At 33.9% G+C, this 20,600-nt stretch overlaps 1 protein-coding gene across 3 annotated transcripts in view; it reads left to right on the top strand.

Moving 5' to 3' along the window:
- MACROD2 (mono-ADP ribosylhydrolase 2) overlaps positions 1 to 20,600 on the top strand; it is a 2,249,967-nt gene that overhangs the window by 596,806 nt on the left and 1,632,561 nt on the right. For all 3 annotated transcript variants that reach the window (XM_077115113.1, XM_077115111.1, XM_077115108.1), the window contains exon 4: positions 14,123 to 14,152. In XM_077115113.1, coding sequence (XP_076971228.1) covers positions 14,123 to 14,152 — 30 coding nt within the window. The remainder of the gene's footprint in view (positions 1 to 14,122; positions 14,153 to 20,600) is intronic.

Genomic DNA, 20,600 nt, shown 5'->3' with positions numbered 1-20,600 from the left:
TATAGGGCTGTTGCCAAATTGATGGCTATATTTGTCTGTGTAGATTGTATTTCCCAAGCAGTCATTTGAGGTGGTTGCTCCCTTATATAACCTGGTTCTATAGTCATGCACGTGATTAGGATTTTAATCTTTTCAGAATTTTTAGCATTTTTTGCTTTGAATTTCAAAGTAAAGGGTAAATAGGAGGTGCAAGGATAGTTCAGTGGTGGAATTCTCGCCTGACATGTGGGAGACCCAGATTTGATTCCTGGTCCATGCAATTCCCAAAAAACAAACAGACAAAAATTCAACAAATGGTGCTGCAATAACAGGATACTTACATGGAAAAATAATGAACTATGGCCCCACCATATAGCATACAAAAAAAAAGTAAAGGGTAAATAATGTGTACCATTCTAAAGGATGATATTTCAGCTTTTGTGTCTTTTGGGATAACATGTTGTGAATGAAATTGGTGTTTTATGTAGAACTCCTTGGGAAGTTTTTGCCAACAATCATTTTGACAACCCATGTGCTCTATTACAATAAGAAAACAAAAAAAAAATAAATGGAACTAGGTGCTCAGGATCCTGCTAGAATGAAAACAACTATAATTTCCTTTATACTGATTAAAAGCAAACAAAAACCTGAACAAATATTTTAATCAATGTTTAAATACTAGTCTCTTAGTTTGACAGTAGTCCTGGGTGGTGGTGGACATGGAGTAGGAAAGCAATTACTGTGGAGATAACAGTAATTACTGAGCAATTGGAATAAAAAAATTGTTTCAAACATCTAACAGGCCATTTTGGCTCACAGTCATCATGGGGCACCTTTCCCCACTCTGGATTATTTCAGGAGGAGAAATGCTTCAGGTGTCTGAAACAGTATCACTTTTTCTTGCATTTCTGATATTATAATGGTATGTATTTCTTTTTGGAACCTCCAATCATGTAATACTATTTATACTATATAGCAATTTTATTTTTTTATGATTTGCTGCACAATTTGATTGAAATCTTATTCTAAAGAAGGTACATTTATACACACACATAAGCAGAAATAGAAGAATTTTTTAGGAAGGTGGTAGTGTAATATACCATTTATGTTTTGAAAAAAACAATGAAACTGTTTATCTCATTGAGTTGCTTTATTGTTTGAGAAGGGAAAAGTGCAATACACAGTTTCATTAATTTGCAGTGACTCATTTTAGTTTCTCATTGAATCAGTCTTTGAGACAATTACTGCAACTTGATTTTTTCTGCCATCCTCTAGTAATTAAATGAACTTTTTTTTTCAGGGAAAAATGAATGAAAATAGTGTCGATTAGTTAATGGGCTCTGAAAGATTTAATCATGCTCAGAAACTTCAAGTTTTCCATGTTCCTTTTCTTCTTTTCTTTTCTCTATGAAATTCTAATACTAACAGGAAGCATGTAAAAAATTCCATCCAGGACGCTTTGGTTAATTGTAAATATGTATGAACAGACTTGGCATCATAATTCCTGAAAGAGATCATCTGGCTTAAGCCACTGATTTATTTATTCATTTGTTTTGTTTTTGAACTTTTATTGTGGTGACATATTTATGAATGAGATTTCCCATTTTAACCATTTTCAAGTATATGATTTAGTGGTGTTAATTACACTCACAATGCTGTGTTGCCGTCAACATTATATACCATTAAAGAAGCACAAATTCAATGTACTATGCCCAAATTTTAACAATAATTCCTCAATATAGTCAAATGCCAAATCACTTTTTAATTTCCCCCATTGTGTTATAAATGATGTTTTACAGTTGGGTTATTTGAATCAGTACCTTTGGGATGGTACAGCTCTTAAATATCTCTTGTAGATTTCTGCCTCTACTTTTTTTTTTTATTAATTTCTTAAATTTTTTTATAATACCAAAAAACACCGAGCATTGCAAAAATTCTTAACTTTTAATCATTCTGTTCTACATATATAATCAGTAATTCACAATATCATCACATAGTTGCATATTCATCATCACGAGCACTTCTTGGAACATTTGCATCTATTCAGAAAAAGAAATAAAAAGAAAACAGAAAAAAATTCATACATACAATACCTCTTACCCCTCCCTTTCATTGATCACTATCATTTCAATCTAAATTTATTTTAACATTTGTTCCCCCTATTATTTATTTTTATTCTATATGTTTTACTCATCTGTTGACAAGGTAGATGAAAGGAGCATCAGACATAAGGTTTTCACAAACACACAGTCACATTGTGAAAGTTATATCATTATGCAATCATCTTCAAGAAACATGGCTACTGGAGCAGCTCTACATTTTCAGGCAGTTCCCTCCAGCCTCTCCATTACATCTTGACTAACAAGGTGATATCTACTTAATGTGTAAGAATAACCTCCAGGATAACCTCTCGACTCTGTTTGGAATCTCTCAGCCATTGACACTTTATTTTGTCTCATTTCACTCTTCCCCCTTTTGGATTAGAAGATTTTCCCAATCCCTTGATGCTGAGTCTCAGCTCATTCTAGGATTTCTGTCCCACATCGCCAGGAAGGCCCACACCCCTGGGAGTCATGTCCCATGTAGACAGGGGGAGGGTGGTGAGTTTGCTTGTTGTCTTGGCTGGAGAGAGAGGCCACATCTGAGCAACAAAAGAGGTTCTCTTGAGGGTGACACTTAGGCCTAATTTTAAGTAGGCTTGACCTATCCTTGGGGTTAAGTTTCATATGAAAAAAACTTCAAGATTAGGGGCTCAGCCTGTAGCTTTGGTTGTCCTCACTGCTTGTGAGAATATCAAGAATTCAACTTGGAGAAGTTGAATTTCCCCCCTTTCTCACCATTCTCTGAAGGAGACTTTGCAAATACTTTTTTATTCACTGTTCAAATCACTCTGGGATTTATCGGGGCATCACTCTGGACAAACCAACAAAATCTCATATCCTACTCAAGATTCCATGTACTTATGGTATTCAATTAAGCTGTCTACATAAGTTATATTAGGAAATGCACTAGTCAAAATATAAATTTTGTATCAAATAAACATTTTTTGCTTTAGTCTCACATATCAGTTAAAATTTTAAGCACCCTGCAGCAGTAACATTCCTTTGTTCTTCCTCATGCAAAAACAGTTTTTAAATTTGTACATTCAGTCACTATCATTATACACTCTAGGCATTCCTACTTTATACCATCTTACTCTTTATCGTCTTTATTTTTTATTTCATTTGTGCCCCCAGCCCTCCTCCCTCTATCATTCTCACATTCAGCTTTATTCAGTGTTTTAACATAATTGTATTACAGTTAGGTAGTATTGTGCTGTCTATTTCTGAGTTTTTACATTCAGTCCCGTTGCACAATCTGTATCCCTTCTGCACCAATTACCCAATATCTTACCCTATTTCTATCTCCTGATGGTCTCTGTTACCAATGAAATTCTCCAAGTTTATTCACTAATGTCAGTTCATATCAGCGAGATCATACAGTATTTGTCCTTTTGTTTCTGGCTAATCTCACACAGCATAATGTCCTTAAGGTCCATCCATGTTGTTACATACTTCATAAATTTATTCTGTCTTACAGCTGCATAATACTCCATCGTATGTATATACCACAGTTTGTTTAGCCATTTGTCTGTTGATGGACATTTTGGCTGTTTCCATCTCTTTGCAATTGTAAATAATGCTGCTATATAAACATTGGTGTGCAAATGTCTGTTTGCATCCTTGCCTCAGGTCCTCTGAGTAGATGCCTAGCAATAGTATTATCGGTTCATATGGCAATTATGTATTTAGCTTTTTGAGGAACTGCCAAACTGCCTTCCACAGTGGTTGTACAATTTGACATTCCACCAACAGTGGATAAGCATGCCTCTTTCTCCACATCCTCTCCAGCACTTTTCATTTTCTGTTTTATTTATTATGGCCATTCTGATGGGTGTGAGATGATACCTCTTTGTGGTTTTGATTTGCATTTCTCTAACAGCCAGGGAAGTTGAGCTTCTTCATGTACCTTTTGTCCAATTGTATTTCCTCTTCTGAGAAGTGTCTGTTCAAGTCTTTTGCCCATTTTATAATTGGGTTGGCTGTCTTTTTGTTGTTCAGTTAACAATCTCTTTATAAATTCTAAATAGTAGACCTTTATCTGATATATCATTTCCAAATATTGTTTCCCATTATGTAGGCTGTCTTTTTTCTTTCTTAATGAAGTTTTTTGATGCACAAAAGTGTTTAATTTTGAGGAGTTCCCATTTATTTCTTTCTTCAATGCTCTTGCTTTGGGTGTAAGGTCTAGGAGATCACCTCCTAGTATGAGATTTATAAGATATTTCCCTACATTTTCTTCGAACAGTTTTATGGTCTTAGAGCTAATGTTTAGGTCTTTGATCCATTTTGAGTTAATTTTTGTATAGGATGTGAGCTATGGGTCCTCTTTCATTCTTTTGCATATGGATATCCAGTTCTCTAGGCACCATTTATTGAAGAGACTGTTCTGTCCCAGGTGAGTTGGCTTGACAGCCTTATCAAATATCAATTGTCCATAGATGAAAGGGTCTATATCTGAACATTCTATTCTATTCCATTGGTCAGTATATCTATCTTGATGCCAGTACCATGCTGTTTTGTCCACTGTAGCTTCATAATACACCTTAAAGTCAGGTAGCATGAGACCTTTGACTTCATTTTTTTTTTCCTCAGGATACTTTTAGCTATTTGGGGCACCCTGCACTTCCAGATAAATTTGGTTATTGGCTTTTCTATTTCTGAAAAAGTAAGTTTTTGGGATTTTAATTGGTATTGCATTGAATCTGTAAATCAATTTAGGTAGAATTGACATCTTAACTATATTTAGTCTTCCAATCCATGAACATAGTATGCCCTTCCATCTGTTTAGGTCTTCTGTGATTTCTTTTAACAATTTCTTGTAGTTTTCTTTGTGTAGGTCTTTTGTCTCTTTAGTTAAATTTATTCCTAAATATTTTATTCTTTTGGTTGCAATTGTAAATGGAATTCTTTTCTTAGTTTCCCCCTCAGATTGTTCATTGCTAGTGTATAGAAACACTACAGATTTTTTAGTGTTGATCTTGTAACCTGCCACTTTGCTGTACTCATTTATTAGCTCTGGTAGTTTTGCTGTGGATTTTTAGGGGTTTTCAACATGTAGTATCATATCATCTGCAAACAGTGAGAGTTTTACTTCTTCCTTTCCAATTTCATGCCTTATATTTCTTTTTCTTGTCTAATTGCTCTGGCTAGAACTTCCAACACAATGTTGAATATTAATGATGATAGTGGACATCCTTGTCTTTTTCCTGATCTTAGGGGAAAGTTTTCAGTTTTTCCCCATTGAGGATGATGCTAGCTGTGGGTTTTTCATATATTCCCTTTATCATGTTGAGGAAGTTCCCTTCTATTCCTATCCTTTGAAGTGTTTTCAACAGGAAAGGATGTTGAATTTTGTCAAATACCTTTTCTGCATCAATCACAATGATCATGTGGTTTTTCTGCTTTGATTTGTTGACATGGTGTATTACATTAATTGATTTTCTTATGTTGAACTATCCTTACATACCTGGGATGAATCGTACTTGGTCATGATGTATAATTCTTTTAATGTGATGCTGGATTCAATTTGCTAGAATTTTGTTGAGGATTTTTGCATCTATATTCATTAGAGAGATTGGTCTGTAGTTTTCTTTTTTTGTAATATCTTTGTCTGGCTTTGTTATGAGGGTGATGTTGTATTCGTAGAATGAGTTAGGTAGCTTCCCTCTTCTTCAATTGTTTTGAAGAGTTTGAGCAGGATTGGTACTAATTCCTTCTGGAATGTTTGGTAGAATTCACATTGAATTGTCGTGAAGCCATCTGGTCCTGGGCTTTCCTTTTTTGGGAGCTTTTAATGACTGATTCAATTTCTTTACCTGTGATTGGTTTGTTGAGGGTGTCTGTTTCTTCTCAAGTCAAAGTTGGTTGTTCATGCCTTTCTAGAAAGTTGTCCATTTCATCTACATTGTCGTATTTATTAGCATGAAGTTGTTCATAGTATCCTGTCATTACTTCCTTTATTTCTGTGGGGTCAGTGGTTATGTCTCCTCTTCCATTTCTCATCTTGTTTGTTTGCATTCTCTCTCTTCTTCTTTTTGTCAGTCTTGCTATGGGTCCATCAATCTTATTGATTTTCTCATAGAACCAGCTTCTGGTTTTGTTGATTTTCTTGATTGTTCTCATGTTCTCAGTTTCATTTATTTCTTCTCTAACCTTCATTATTTCTTTCCTTTTGCTTGCCTTGGGGTTTGTTTGCTGTTTTTTTTTTTTTCTACTTCTTCCAAGTGGAGAGTTAATTCCTAGATTTTTGCCCTTTCTTCTATTTTGATATAGGCATTTAGGGCAATAAATTTCCCTCTTAGCACTGCCTTTGCTGCATCCCATAAATTTTGATATGTTGTATTTTCATTTTCATTTGCCTCAAGATATTTACTGATTTTTCTCATAATTTCTTCCTTGACCCACTGGTTGTTTAAGAGTGTGTTTTTGAGCCTCCACTATTTGTGAATTTTCTGGCACTCTACCTATTGTTGATTTCCAACTTCATTCCTTTATGACCTGAGAAAGTGTTTTGTATGATTTCAATCTTTTAAAATTTATTGATACTTGCTTTGTGACCCAGCATATGGTCTATCCTTGAGAATGATCCATGAGCACTTATAAGAAAGAGGTGTATCCTGCTGTTGTGGTTGTAATGTTCTATAAATGTCTGTTAAGTCTAGCTCATTTATTGTATTATTAAAATTCTCTGTTTCTTTACTGATTTTCTGTCTAGATGTTCTGTCCATTGATGAGAGTGTGGAATTGAAATCTCCAACTATTATGGTAGATGTGTCTATTTCTCTTTTCAGTGTTTGCTTCATGTATTTTGGAGCATTCTGTCTCGGGGCATGAATATTTATGATTATTATGTCTTCTTGTTGAATTGTTCCTTTTATTAATACATAGTGTCCTTCTTTGTCTCTTTTAACTGTTTTATATTTGAAGTCTAATTTATTATATTAGTATATTAGTATAGCTAATATACTGGATATTAGTATAGATACTCCTGCTCTTTTCTGATTGTTATTTGCATGAAATATCTTTTCCCAACCTTTCACTTTCAACCTATGTTTATCCTTGGGTCTAAAATGTGTCTCCTGTAGACAGCATATAGATGGGTCCTGTTTTTTAATCCATTCTGCTAGTGTATGCCTTTTTTTTTTTTTTTTTTTTTTTTTTTTTTTTTTTTTTTTACAGAGAGAAGGAAGGAAGGATAGAAGGAAGGAAGGAAGGAAGAAAGGGAAACATTTTTTAAACATTTTCTTGTTTTTATTGTATTCTGTTTCTCCGTTTTTGTTACATGGGCTGGGGCCGGGAATCGAACCGAGGTCCTCCGGCATAGCAGGCAAGCACTTTGCCCGCTGAGCCACCGCGGCCCGCCCTAGTGTATGCCTTTTGATTGGACAGTTTAATGCATTAAAATTTATTGTTATTACTGTACAGGTAGTACTTTCTTCTACCATTTTGCCTTTTGAATTTTATATGTCATATCTAATTTTCCTTCTTTTTACCTTTACTGATAGTCTTCCTTTCTACACTCTCCTCCATACCTCTCTCTCCTGTCTTTTCATATCTGTCTCTAATGCTCCCTTTATTATTTCTTGCAGAGCCAGTCTCTTGGTCCCAAATTCTCTCAGTGATTTTTTATCTGAAAATGTTTTAATTTCTCCCTCATTTTTGAAGGATGATTTTACTGGATATGGAATTCTTGGTTGGCAGTTTTTCTCTTTTAGTAATTTAAATATATCATCCCACTGTCTTCTTGCCTCCATGGTTTCTGCTGAGAAATCTATGCATCGTCTTATTGGGCTGCCCTTGTATGTGATGGATTTGCTTTTTTCTTGCTGCTTTCAAGATTCCTTCTTTCTCTTTGACCTCTGTCATTCTGATTAGTAAGTGTCTTGGAGAACGCCTATTTGGGTCTAATCTCTTTGGGTATGCTGCACTTCTTGGATCTGTAATTTTAAGTCTTTCATAAGAGTTGGGAACTTTTCAGTGATAATTTCCTCCATTAGTTTTCCCCTCCTTTTCCCTTCTCTTCTCCTTCTAGGACACCCACAACACATATATAAGTGTGCTTCATACTGTCATTCAGTTCCCTGAGTCCCTGCTCATAATTTTCCATTCTTTTCTCTCTATATATTTTTTCTTGTTCAGATGTCCCATCTTCCTGTTCACTAATCCTATCTTCTGGCTCTCGAAATCTAACATTATAGGTTTCCATTGTTTTTTTCATCTCTTCTACTGTGCCTTTCATTCCTTTATGATCTGAGAAAGTGTTTTGTATGATTTCAATCTTTTTAAATTTATTAAGACTTGCTTAGTGACCCAGTCTGTCACAAATTTCTGTGATTTGATTTTTCAGACTTTTGATTTCTTCTTTTTGTTCATTCCTTGCCTTCTTTATATCCTCCCTCAACTGACTGATTTCATGTTTGATAAGGTTTTCCATGTCTGTTCATTCATTCTGAATTAGTTGTTTCAACTCCTGTATCTCATTTGAATTGTTGGTTTGTTCCTTTGACTGGGCCATATCTTCAGTTTTCTTAGTATGATTCATTATTTTTTGCTAGTGTTTAGGCATTTAATTACTTTAATTAGTTTATTCTGGAGATTGTTTTCACTTCTTTTACCTAAGGTTTTCTTGCTGGATGAATTTGTTGTCTGTCTGTTCTTTGATATTAAGTTCAGCTTTTCTGGACCACAAGCTTAGGTTTTGTTTAACAGAGGAGAATTTTCCATTCTTGTTTTCTTCTTTCTTGCCCTGCCTGTATGGTACCTTCCCCCCACCCACCCATAGGAGTGTCTACTTAGGTATTATATATCCCAGCCAGATTTTCCCAGACCAAACTGGCCTCCTGTCAGGAGGAAAGAGTCACCTGTGTCAGTTTTCCCTGAGGATGAGTCCCAGCAGGTTGAAAGACTTTTCTGTGAAGTCTCTGGACTCTGTTTTTCTTATCCTGCCCAATATGTGATGCTTGTCTGCCTGCTGGTCCCACCAGCATAAGATGATACAATACCTTTAACTTTGGCAGACTCTCCCTACTGGGGACATGGTAGAGACAGAGGACAGGTTGTAGGCTGGCTTTAATGTCTTCAAATTTCCAAGCCCTCGGGTCTGAATTCCTTGAGGGGGTGATTCCACCTGAGTTGGGCTTCACCCCTCCTCTGGAGGCTCCAGACAAGCTTTCAGACAAGCTTGTTTCTGCCTATGCCTGGGGCAGTTGCCACCTGAGAAGCCCTGCCACTGTATCCAAAGACAGTCAAGCCTTTGTAGAAACACTACCACAAAAAAACCCTTTTTCTTTTATTTTCTTTTTCCATCAGCCTACCCTCTTGGTGCCGTGGCAAAAATCAGCGACCTCTGCTTTGACCAGGTTCACCTGTTCTGGGGGCCTATTTTTAGTAGTCAGAATTTGTGAATTAATTCCACCCTTGAAGCTTAGTTGTGCTCAGCCCCTGATGCTGATAAACTCTCTTTCCTTTCTCCTCTGGGAAGCAGCCTGTGGGGGAGGGGTGCTGGCCGCTGCAGTTTGGGGAACTCACGGTTCTGGGTGGGCTCGCAGCCAGTTCAGCTGATCCAGACTGGGGTACGCTGTGTGTCTGGTCACTGACATGGTCCCAGGAGCTGTTCTGTACTGTTCCTGGTTATTTAGTAGCTGTTCTGGAGGACGAACTAAATCCTACACCTTGCTAAGCCACCATCTTGGCACCTCCACTGATTTATTTTTACTGTACTATCACTGGTGGTAAACACTTGATTTTGAGCATGGATTTATCCTTGTGATTTAGCCACAGAGTGATAATAGTAAGATAATTGTTTTCTTCCCTTAGTTCATGCAAATAAAAAATTTATATAGGTATAAGCATAGCACATGTACAATTTTGTTGTCTTTTAAGTTTCACAGACTTTTGAGGAGCTCCCTAGTTTGAAATTTGGGGGAAGCTAGAAATTTGTTTTATTTCTTTATTACAGACTATATTTTAAGTCCATTCTAATAAAATGGTAATAGGAGTTTTGACTTACTTTTATCCAATTGTGGTCCAAAAGACTTAAGACAATTCCTTGATTCAGAGTAATTTTTGTAAGAATCAGAATCTACCACTCAGAAAAGAATTTGAGCAATTTTGAAGGCAAAAACTTTTCTCTGGTTACATATTAGATAGAAATATGCCAGTTTCACTCTATTTCCTAGCAAGAATATATGAATAATAAACTTCTACATCACCAAATAAATTTTTACCATATTATTAGTTAAGAAATTGATGATCCATATCATATATATTTATAGTTAATGGACTCTATTTATGCTACTAGTTTTATTAGTAAATGTTTCCCCCCATCAAATTTTCATAACTCTTTATATTTTTTCACTTCAGCTCTTTCTTCTGTATTTTCAACATATGATAATTTCTGTCTTTGTTACATTGTTTTGGTGAAGGGAAATCTATACCAATATCAGTAATGCCTCACATATCCTAGAGTGGTAAATTCTTTAGGGCTATGAGGCCATGAAAAGAGAAGGTCTGGTTAGGGTAAAAAAAAAAGTGTTTTTTAATTTTTCTTTGTCACTCTCACTTGGTTTTATCAGGGTCACTTGGAACTATGCATTTTGGTGAATTTGGCTTTAATCAGAAAGCCACTCAATAATCCATTTCTTGGTATTTTTCCTTTTTTTCAATAGATCCCTAAAGTATATAAAATATATATGAAAATATGGCACCACAATATTATGAATATTTTAAAAGTTCTCTGGGTCTGGTACTTATCAACTTTGTGTCTTTATCAGTCCCTGGTAATTAAATCCACCTGAGATTGCTAAATAGCATTTTTCACATTTGATTTGTTGAGTAACTTAACTTTGTCTCTCTTAGAAGAATCATTTCAATTTCTTATTCTCTATGCATGCACAGCCTCTGATTTTTGTTCAGTTGTCTGGGTGATCTGAAGTATGACCGTAATGTGGATAAGACAGAAAGCAGGAGAAGAAATAACTCATCAGCTTTAGGCATCCCAGTTAACCAACTGATCTTGGTGGCCTCACCTGCACGATGAAGGAATTGAATGTGGACACTGCTCAGTACCTTCCAACTCAAGGAGTCTAATGAATTCTTCTTGAGTGATGCTCAAGAGAATTGTATCTCTGGGCCTTCGAGCCAAAGACCCAAATTTTAATGCACAAATTAAGCATCCGAATCCACTCTTCCCTAGTTGCCTAGAGCAAAACTGTATCAGTACCCTAAAAAAAAAAAAAAAAAAAAAAAAAAAAAAAAAAAAAAAAGGCAGGATTCCTATTGAAACTTCAGTGAGAAACCAACTGCAAGCTGGCAACTATAGGGACTAGCCATCAGCTCCTTTCTTATATGTAATGGAAAGGTAGAGATGCAAGATGCCAAATTTTAGGTATGTGTGGAAAGATATAGATAGATAGAAATAGATTGATCAATAGATAAATGGATGATAGATTTAATACAGCCCTAATCACTAGGTATTGCTAAAGAATCTTGAAGAGTTTATTTAAGAGTCCTTGATTTTATAGAAAGAAAGAAGGTCAAAGTTTGCCCTTTCATACACTTAGGTAAACAAATATCTTTTATATGTCAATAAAATAATCAGAGTAAAGCTGCCAATTACCTCACTATTAGAAAACATGTAGTAAGAGCTTATTAGATGCAAGTCGACTGATGAAATGCAGATCTTGTTTTTAAGGGATTTCCTAACTGAATGAGATACTTAAATTTACTGGAATTAAGAAGTTGACCAACTGTTAATTTTTAACACATGAAAGTCATTTCTAGACCTTTTTCTATTTCTGTAAAATAGAAGAAATAATATTAATCTACCTGCTAATAAATGTTGAGAATCAGTTATAACATGAATAGATTGCTTTTCAGAGGTAAATTAACATTTAAAAATCATAATAATTCACTTTTATTTCTCTATTTTATATCACTTTTTTGAAGAATTGTTTTGACATTTTTGTCAATAAAACAACTTTTTATAAAAATTAGAGACTAGAATTGATAAATTAATTTTGATAGAGTCTTTCAAAAAGTCATTATGATAGTTATTAGAATTGCTTTGAATATGCTTAATGGGCTTAGCTGAAGATTCTGTCATATGAACAATAATACACATGAAATTATCTTCAGAGTGATTGTGTATTATGTAGAATGCTACCATTTTATAAAATAGCTCTATGTTGACGTTAAAATGCAATCATAGGCTTCTCTAGACAAGAACACACATAGCTGACTTGATGGTTTTCCAGGAATGGAATTCCAGTTCCTACACATACTCCTACTCATCCACCCACATCTATTGGACAAGTGCCTGGTTAAACAGATAGAACTTGGGCTGTGCTCTCAAAACAGGAAAAGTCCACCTTTATTGACCAAAGCATTGAGTGCTGTATTATATTGTTGTGTTTCCAAGCATGATAATTTGAGGGAAGAGCTGCTGGGTATTATCGTTATTGCATGTTTTTGGAAATATTTTTTCCTTATGAATGGATATGTAAAAAATCAGAGGACAAAGGATGGAGCTTCAGAGATATGGAAAACCTATAGATAGGAAAGTAGCTCTCATTCAAATATGAAAATTAAAAAATCAGCAGGAGTATGAATGCCATGTGATTTTGTAAATGCATGTAGCTAACATTTTAGAAAATGTTTGAACTAGTCAAAGGATATGTGCTTATCATGAAATAAACCCCATCCACCAAAGGGTATGAGACCAAAAGAAAATCCTCAACATCTTTTCTCCTGACCCTTCAATAAGTTACCATTTCAATAGTTAACAAAGTTTGATTTGAGGCAAGACATTGAGTCCTGACCACCATCTGTGGAAATACTACATACTGTCTCACTATGGAGTCAGAGGGATTTGGGAACTTGAAGATGGGATGGCAAATGACTTTATGATGTCAGAAGTGAGTATTCTTTATGGTTGATTAATGACATTTCTCCTCAGTCCCATGTTTGTGACAGAATCACCGAGGGGAAGGCAGAATCAGCAGTTAGGTGGCTCTGTATTTGGAAGATAAGATGGTATAAGAGTTTGATGCTATAGTACTGACATATTGAAAAGAACTTCAAGATCTTTTGTCCTTCGCGTATTTATTCAACAAAGAGGGAGTGTTTGTTTGCCATCTACTTTCCTTAAATTCCTGCAGAATGTTTTTTTTTTTTTTTTTTTTAGTAGCAAGTGATAATGCCTCTGAAACATATGAACTTGGAATAAAGCTCAGTGCAGTGTATATTGACTTCCATTTTCTGTTTGTTACTTTGACTAGATAAACCTAGGCATAGGTTGGTTAATATTTCAGCAGAAACCTGCAATGAAACTTTCTGAAAATTTGACCTCTTTGGAGAAACCCAAATGGAATTGCATTATTCTTTGCTTATTATTTGGCTCCCATAAATATGTGTGCTAGATTAATTGATTATAAAAGGTAAGAAATGGGACAGCACTGTTTATATATATATATATATATATAAACTGCATATATAGACAGCACTGTTTTAAAAAAATTTTTAATTGATTTATTTTCCCCAAATGAAAAGTAAATGCAAAAAGTAACAAATTTGTTACTACTTGAGTATGAGTTAATTCGTGCTTCAACATGTCTTGAGATAGTTTTGACTGATGTTTAATTAAATTTTCATCATACTTTCATATTATATTGTCCTTTGAAGTCAACTAAATTGCCTAAATACCACTGTTCCATCTCTACTTCATAAAAAGGAGAACCCAGAAGATTAATTTATATGTAGAATGGAGATGAAAAGGATCACAATATGTACTTAATTTTATTAAAAGAAAATGCATTATAAAAATAGCCATTTGAAGAGAAAAAAGGAATAAAATTGTTATGAAAAATTTTAATTTTCATACTATCATAAAGTAGTAATAAAACTCTTTATATGAAAGTACATAATTTTGTTTATATATATGATATAAGAGACATCATTAATAACTTTTTCTTGAAGTGCTTTGGTATATTATATTTTTATATATTATATAATGTCTTTTTGTTTGTTTGTTTTCTTTTAAACAGCAAATGCCAGCCTTCTTGGAGGAGGAGGGGGTAAGTCTTGAACATCATTTAACAAAATAGATTTTTATTACTATGCTAAACACACGATATTTAGTAAGTTCTCTGATACTTTAAAGAAAATTAGTTTCGCTATATTAATCAACCCCCAAAATGATACTCTTCCAGAAAATAATTTACAGGAGAAATAGCTTTGGTTTGTCCACCTGTTATTTTTACTGACTTCAAAATATGTGGAATGCTGTTTTTCTTCTTGTCAAATTTTGTATTTCTAAATTTGGCATAAGCTTTAAAAGCTATAAGCATTAAGATGAACGCACATATAATAGATGACAGAGTCACTTGTAATATGAATTCTAAAACAACAATATATTTGGGATCCTGTGATTTCTTTTTTCACCATAATGACATTCTTTTGCTCATCATGACTTTGTAAACAGAGAACTTAATATACAGCCACTTACTGTGAAAAATAAAAGAATAAGTAAGAATTGACATTTTGGTTTTGCTTTCTGCCTATTTAGAGGAGAAAGAGAAAGTAAGAGATCAAAGCAAAATGAAGAAGAGAGAGATTTCTGTACTGGGAATTTTTTTGATATTAAAATTTTGTAACTATTTTTTATTTTTATTTCTAGGTTGGAAGATGAAAGCTTTCCTAGCCCCAATATATTAGACTATAGCAGGGAAGAAAAAATGCATACAATAGAATGGGTTCTTTTCATATAAAACCCAGATGGGAGTAAATAGGCTTATTTCCTGAACCCCATCCCCCCTTCACTCTCCTCTTTTTTTCATATTTATGGTTGAAGTAGGTACAATTTTACAGAGCTTTAGGCTTATGAAAATTTCCCAGCCTTCATCAGAAGGTTTTTGCATAATTTTTATTTGGAAATCTAAAATTCTAACCATTGTTTCTGTGTAGAATCAATGCATTAAAAAAAAAAACAGAAAGAGAAATAATCAAACTAGAAAGTGCTCTTCATATTACCACATCAATGCACATTCTATAGTAGAGTATTATGAAAAGAAAATGGGCTATGAAGTTAGACAATGGTGAAAACTGAAAGAGTTACTTAACATCTCTGAGCTACAGTCTCCTAATCTTTAAAACTGGGGATTATATTAACTGCCTAAAATGTTTGTTGTGAGAATTAAGTGAAAATGTCTGTTGTATAAACAGAGTAGTAGGGGATCAACAAATGTTTATTCTTTTGCCTAAAATTTCTTTGGAAAGTATCAATCTACAAAATTTCTCATTTTACCATATTGATATATATATATGTATTTTGGGGGAGGCAGATCTATAAAGGAAAATTTTTCCTTAGGAGTTGAATTCCCAGTAATATTCTTCTTCTAGGACACAATATTTGAAGAAAACCTTATTAAAATAAATTGTCTATAAGGCTTATTTTCTTAGAAAATTATATTAATATTTTAAGAAACCTAATACTGTAAAAAAGATAAGGGGAAGATAGAATTGAGTCTATATAAACAAATTCATCAAGGTAGCAAGAGGCAAAATAGCTGTTATGTTAATTTATGGTTTTTTTTTTCCAAATGGATTTGACTAATTATATTACTTAAGATCACTTCAGCTGCCTGTAAAAGCAAAATCCAAAACCTTAACGGCTTATTGGACATAGAAATGTATCTCTGTAAAAGGAGTCTGTATATAGACTAGAATAGTTGTATGGGAATTGCATGGTGTCATCAAGGACCATATCTCTTACTCTTCTACCCTGTTCTTCCAGTGCAAAGCTTCCATACAAAAGGCCACCTCATACTCAAGGGTCCATGATAGCTGGAGATATAGCCATTATTAATATGGAACATGTCAGGAGGACTAGGGAAGGCAAAAGATCAAAAAGGCAGTCTCCCAAAAATGAGTCAGTTTTCTTTAAACAGCCTTCTCTGAAATCCCACATTACTCTTGAACTTGATCAAATGTTCATTCCTGAATACTTGTAGTCTTTTATTTCAAGAAGCAATGTGCCCACCGAAAGTTAGTGTTCTGTTTTTAAGGAAGAATGGGAGAGTGGAGGCTGGGACAGGCAATGATAGACCTTACCATAGTGATCACCTCAGTATTGTAAAGCTGATTTGTTTAAAGAGGCATGTAAATAATTAGTGTGTATAGAATTAACTCTAGTGAATTGGCTGTATTTCCTTATTGTTCTTCTATCCTATGTGAGAAGATACATTATGAATTTTTAGCAAAGGTAAGACATTCCAGGAACAGGCCCACTTAGTTTTCTATTTATCCAATGTATGTACTTTTACTGTTCTCCTCTAGATGGTTGATTTTGCTAAATGCAGTTATTTGCTGTAATTTCTAATTTCTGAGGTCTAAAATTAGAAACTCAGCATCATCATAAAGATAAATTACAGATGGCTGTAATTTACTTCATTAAAGTAGGCCATTGACAGGTTTAAATTCATTTATGCATTTTTGGAGATGTCAAGATTGCTCTAAAATACATGTCTGATTTAACTGCATTTAAAAATTAAATTTAAGGAATATTTTTAGCCCTCTCTAAACTGAATTCTGGCCCTCTAATTCTATGACAATTTTTTTCAATTCTGTCAGTCATATATTTAATGTAACAGCTGGTAATCATCCAATAAGGAACAATACAATTGATATAATTCTCTTGTATTTAATCAATGATTCATTTTATTGATTTGAATAAATATCCATTCAAAGGCTTCTGAGGAAATAATTCTTTGATTGATGAAACAATTTGATCAAGAAAATTGGACATCATATGCAAAAATAATAAAAACTACCTTAAATATTTTTTTCAGGTCTGCAGAAGGGCTTTTATTTAAGTAGCACTTGATTATTATATTTAGATAAAACCAGTATGCAGGAAAATTGTATTATCTATCAAAGCTTAGCTTTTTTTGTCTCTCTGTTTAAAGGGTTTATAGCCAAGAAGAAAGTTTTCCTAAAAAGAGATTTTATAAAATAGTCGCAGAACATCCTATGAGTTCTGATTTTAACGTGAGAGAATTTCCTCATATGAGTGTGATTTTTCATTGTTGGGTCAGAGGTCAGTCTTTCTATGAACTTTCATGTCAATAATGACGTTCATTGACAGGAACATAGGTGAAGGGGCCATGTCTACCAGTCATTTCAGTTAGATTTGTTAGAGACAGATATGCATTAATTGCTCAGATGAGTATGTGGCTGGTCTATAGTGACCTAATCTAAGTTAAGATACAAATGGATTTTCCCTTTTAGGTAAAATGTAATGGTATAACATAAAAAGTGTTTGAGGATCTATTAATATTTTACACTTGTAAATTGCCAGTACCATCCTGTATAGCCCATTATATATATCATTATATATAGCCCATTATATATATATATATAACAAATAAATTTTATTTTCTCATTTAGTCCTTTTATTAGTCAGAATAAGCCATACTATGTGGCAGCAACAAAGAAATCTTAAAATCTTAGTGGTTTAATAAAATTAGGTTTGCTTCTTGTTCACATCATAGTCTGAGTAGGAATGGTGGCTCTTCTATTTGGAATCTCCTCCAACTGAGTTCACCACTTTGGTGAACCCATGTAGCTATACCACATGATATGTGACTCCTAATGTCACAGAACAGGAAGAGAGAGCTGGATAATCTTGTGGGATATATTTAAAGGCCAGGTTGGAAATGATTTACATTACTTCTGCTCATGTCTCACTGATCAGAATTCAGTTACATGACCCCTAACCTATCTGCAAGTAAGGCTGGGGTAAATGGAGGCTCCTAGAGTCCTGGGAAGAGGAAATGGTATAGTAAATACATGACGTTGTCTTTGTCATGGTCCTCAAATGACATCACTGTTATTTATTTATTTATTTATTTATTTTTTTACATGGGCAGGCACCGGGAGTCGAACCCGGGTCCTCGGGCTTGGCAGGCAAGCATTCTTACCTGCTGAGCCACCGTGGCCTGCCCACATCACTGTTATTATAAGTATTATATTATTATTATTATTTTATTGATTGAGAGAAATGAGACTTTGAATTTGGGCTACTACTTTAAGATTATACAACTTATTGGGGGCAAAGTGTGAATGAGATAACAGGGCTCCTAATTTCCCCTCCAAAGCTCTTTGCCTTTTTTCTGTGGTTTTCAGTATACTTAAGCTCTTCAGATTTGGTTTTTCTAAGCACAGGTAAGTAATTCTGTTTACATCAGGAAACATGGATGAGAGGACAGGAAAACAAGCAGCTGAGATATGGATGATGGCTTCTCAGCTCTGTTAGTAATTTGGAAGGTACATACAATATCACTCTGTCATGTTCTCTTTGGATTGCTGCCCTGATTCATATGATTTGTGTTTATTTGAGGCTCAGTCTTAAGTAACATTGCATTTTAAATAAATTTTCACCCATCGTAATAAGAATGTTTTACATGCACAAGTTCCTGTGATGTTGATACTTTTGAAATATATAATAGAAGAATATCATTGCAGCTATTCTGAAATTATGTCAAGAAGCAGAATTAGAAAGAAAAATCAAATTAAAAAGCTAATTCATCATTTCCTTTCAACTTCTTACTTTAGATAATGTCTTTTCCCTTTCATTAACACAGTAGCTAATATAAAACCAGTACTACTGATTGAACTCAAACAGGCCTTGTTTATGGGATACATTTCCTCCTCCAGTTTGTGGAAGCTCCTAAATGCTGATGCCCGAGGCATAACATTAGATATTTTAAGTGACATTTTCTGACATAGTAGCAATTTAAGACTGACTTTTCATTAACAGGTTTGTTACTAACATTTAACAAAAAATTTATTAGCGAATTGTGGGTTTACAGACCAATTATATATACACTACCCTACACCACTCCACTACCAACACCTTGCTTTGGTATGGAACATTTGTTACAATTGATATTAGCACTATTTTGTAATTGTACTTTTTCTTTTTAACATTAGTTACTTTTGTTAAAACTGAAGCAAGTAGTACTAGTATTGTCCATAATTTACATTAAACATATTTTTCCATATACTACCCTATTAATACCTTACAGTAGTGTCCTACATTTAATTCATGAAATTAATTACTATACTATAAACTATAGTTTATCATATAGAGTAGAGCTGATTGTATTATATATTCCTATGCTTTATCTTTTAATTTGTATTCTAGTAACATATATGACCTAAAGCTTCCCCTTTTAACAACATTCACCTATGTAATTCAACGCTGTTAATTATAGTCACAATGATGTGCTACCATCACCACCATACATTTCCAAACCTTTACAATCAACCTAAATAGAACTGCTATACAAATTCAGCATCAACTCCCTTTTCTCTAACTCTTCTATCCCCTGGCAAACTATGCTTAAGATTCTAACTCAATGAGTTTGCTTATAATAGTTAGTTTGTATCAATGGGATCATACAATAATTGTCCTTTGGCATGTGGCTTATTTCACTCGACATAATGTCCTCATGGTTCATCCACATTGTACCGTGCATCAACACTTCATTCCTTCTTACAGCTGAATAATATTTCATTGTATGTATATACCACATTTTGTTTATCTAGTCATTAATTGATGGACATTTGGATTGCTTCCATCTTGGCAATTATGGATAATGCCGTTATGTGTATTGGTGTCCAAATGTCAATTTGAGTCCCTGATTTCAGTTCTTCTAGGTGTATATCTAGTAGTGGGATTGCTGGGTTGTATGATAACTCTTCCTGAGAAACTGTGAAACTTTCTTCCATAACGGCTGCACTGTTTTGCATTCTCAACTTTGTGAGACCTCCAACTTTATTCTTTCTTTTTAAGGTGTTCCAGGTTCTATGGGGTTCCTTACCCTTCCAAATAAATTTTATAATTGAATTTTTCATTTCCTCAAATAACTCTGTTGGAAATTTTTTTGGGATTATGTTGAATCTGTAAATCCTTTTTGGTAGAATTGACATCATAATGATCTTTAGTCTCCCACTGCTTGAACTTGAAATGTCCTTCCATTTATTTAGGTCTAGTTTGATTTATTTTGGCAATGTTTTATAGTTTTCTTTACATCCTGTTTAAATTTATTCCCAAATTATTTATTCCTAAATAATCCTAAATGATTCTTTTAGTTGCTATAGTAAATGGATTTTTTTCTTGATTTCCTCTTCAGATTGCTCATTACTAGTATATAGTAACACTACTAATATTGTTGATCTTGTACCCTACCATTTTGTTGAATTTGCTTATTAATTCTAGTATCTCTGTTGTAGAGTTTTCAAAACTTTCTGTGTATAAGTTCATGTCATCTGCAAATAGATTGGCTTTTAACACAATTTTATAAGAGTGTTATTTTAATCATATATACTTATATTTATTATATTTATATTTTAAGTCAATGCTATAATTCTATACCAATCTCTGGAGTGATTAGTACTAGGACGATTTTTAAAACCCTAAGTATAAACAAGTACAACTAAATAAACACTCAGCATCATATG

This window comes from Tamandua tetradactyla, chromosome 1 (genome assembly GCF_023851605.1).
Source record: "Tamandua tetradactyla isolate mTamTet1 chromosome 1, mTamTet1.pri, whole genome shotgun sequence".
NCBI lineage: Eukaryota > Metazoa > Chordata > Mammalia > Pilosa > Myrmecophagidae > Tamandua > Tamandua tetradactyla.
The sequence above is the reverse complement of the archived record's forward strand: the minus strand, read 5'-3'. Positions and strand labels throughout refer to the sequence as shown.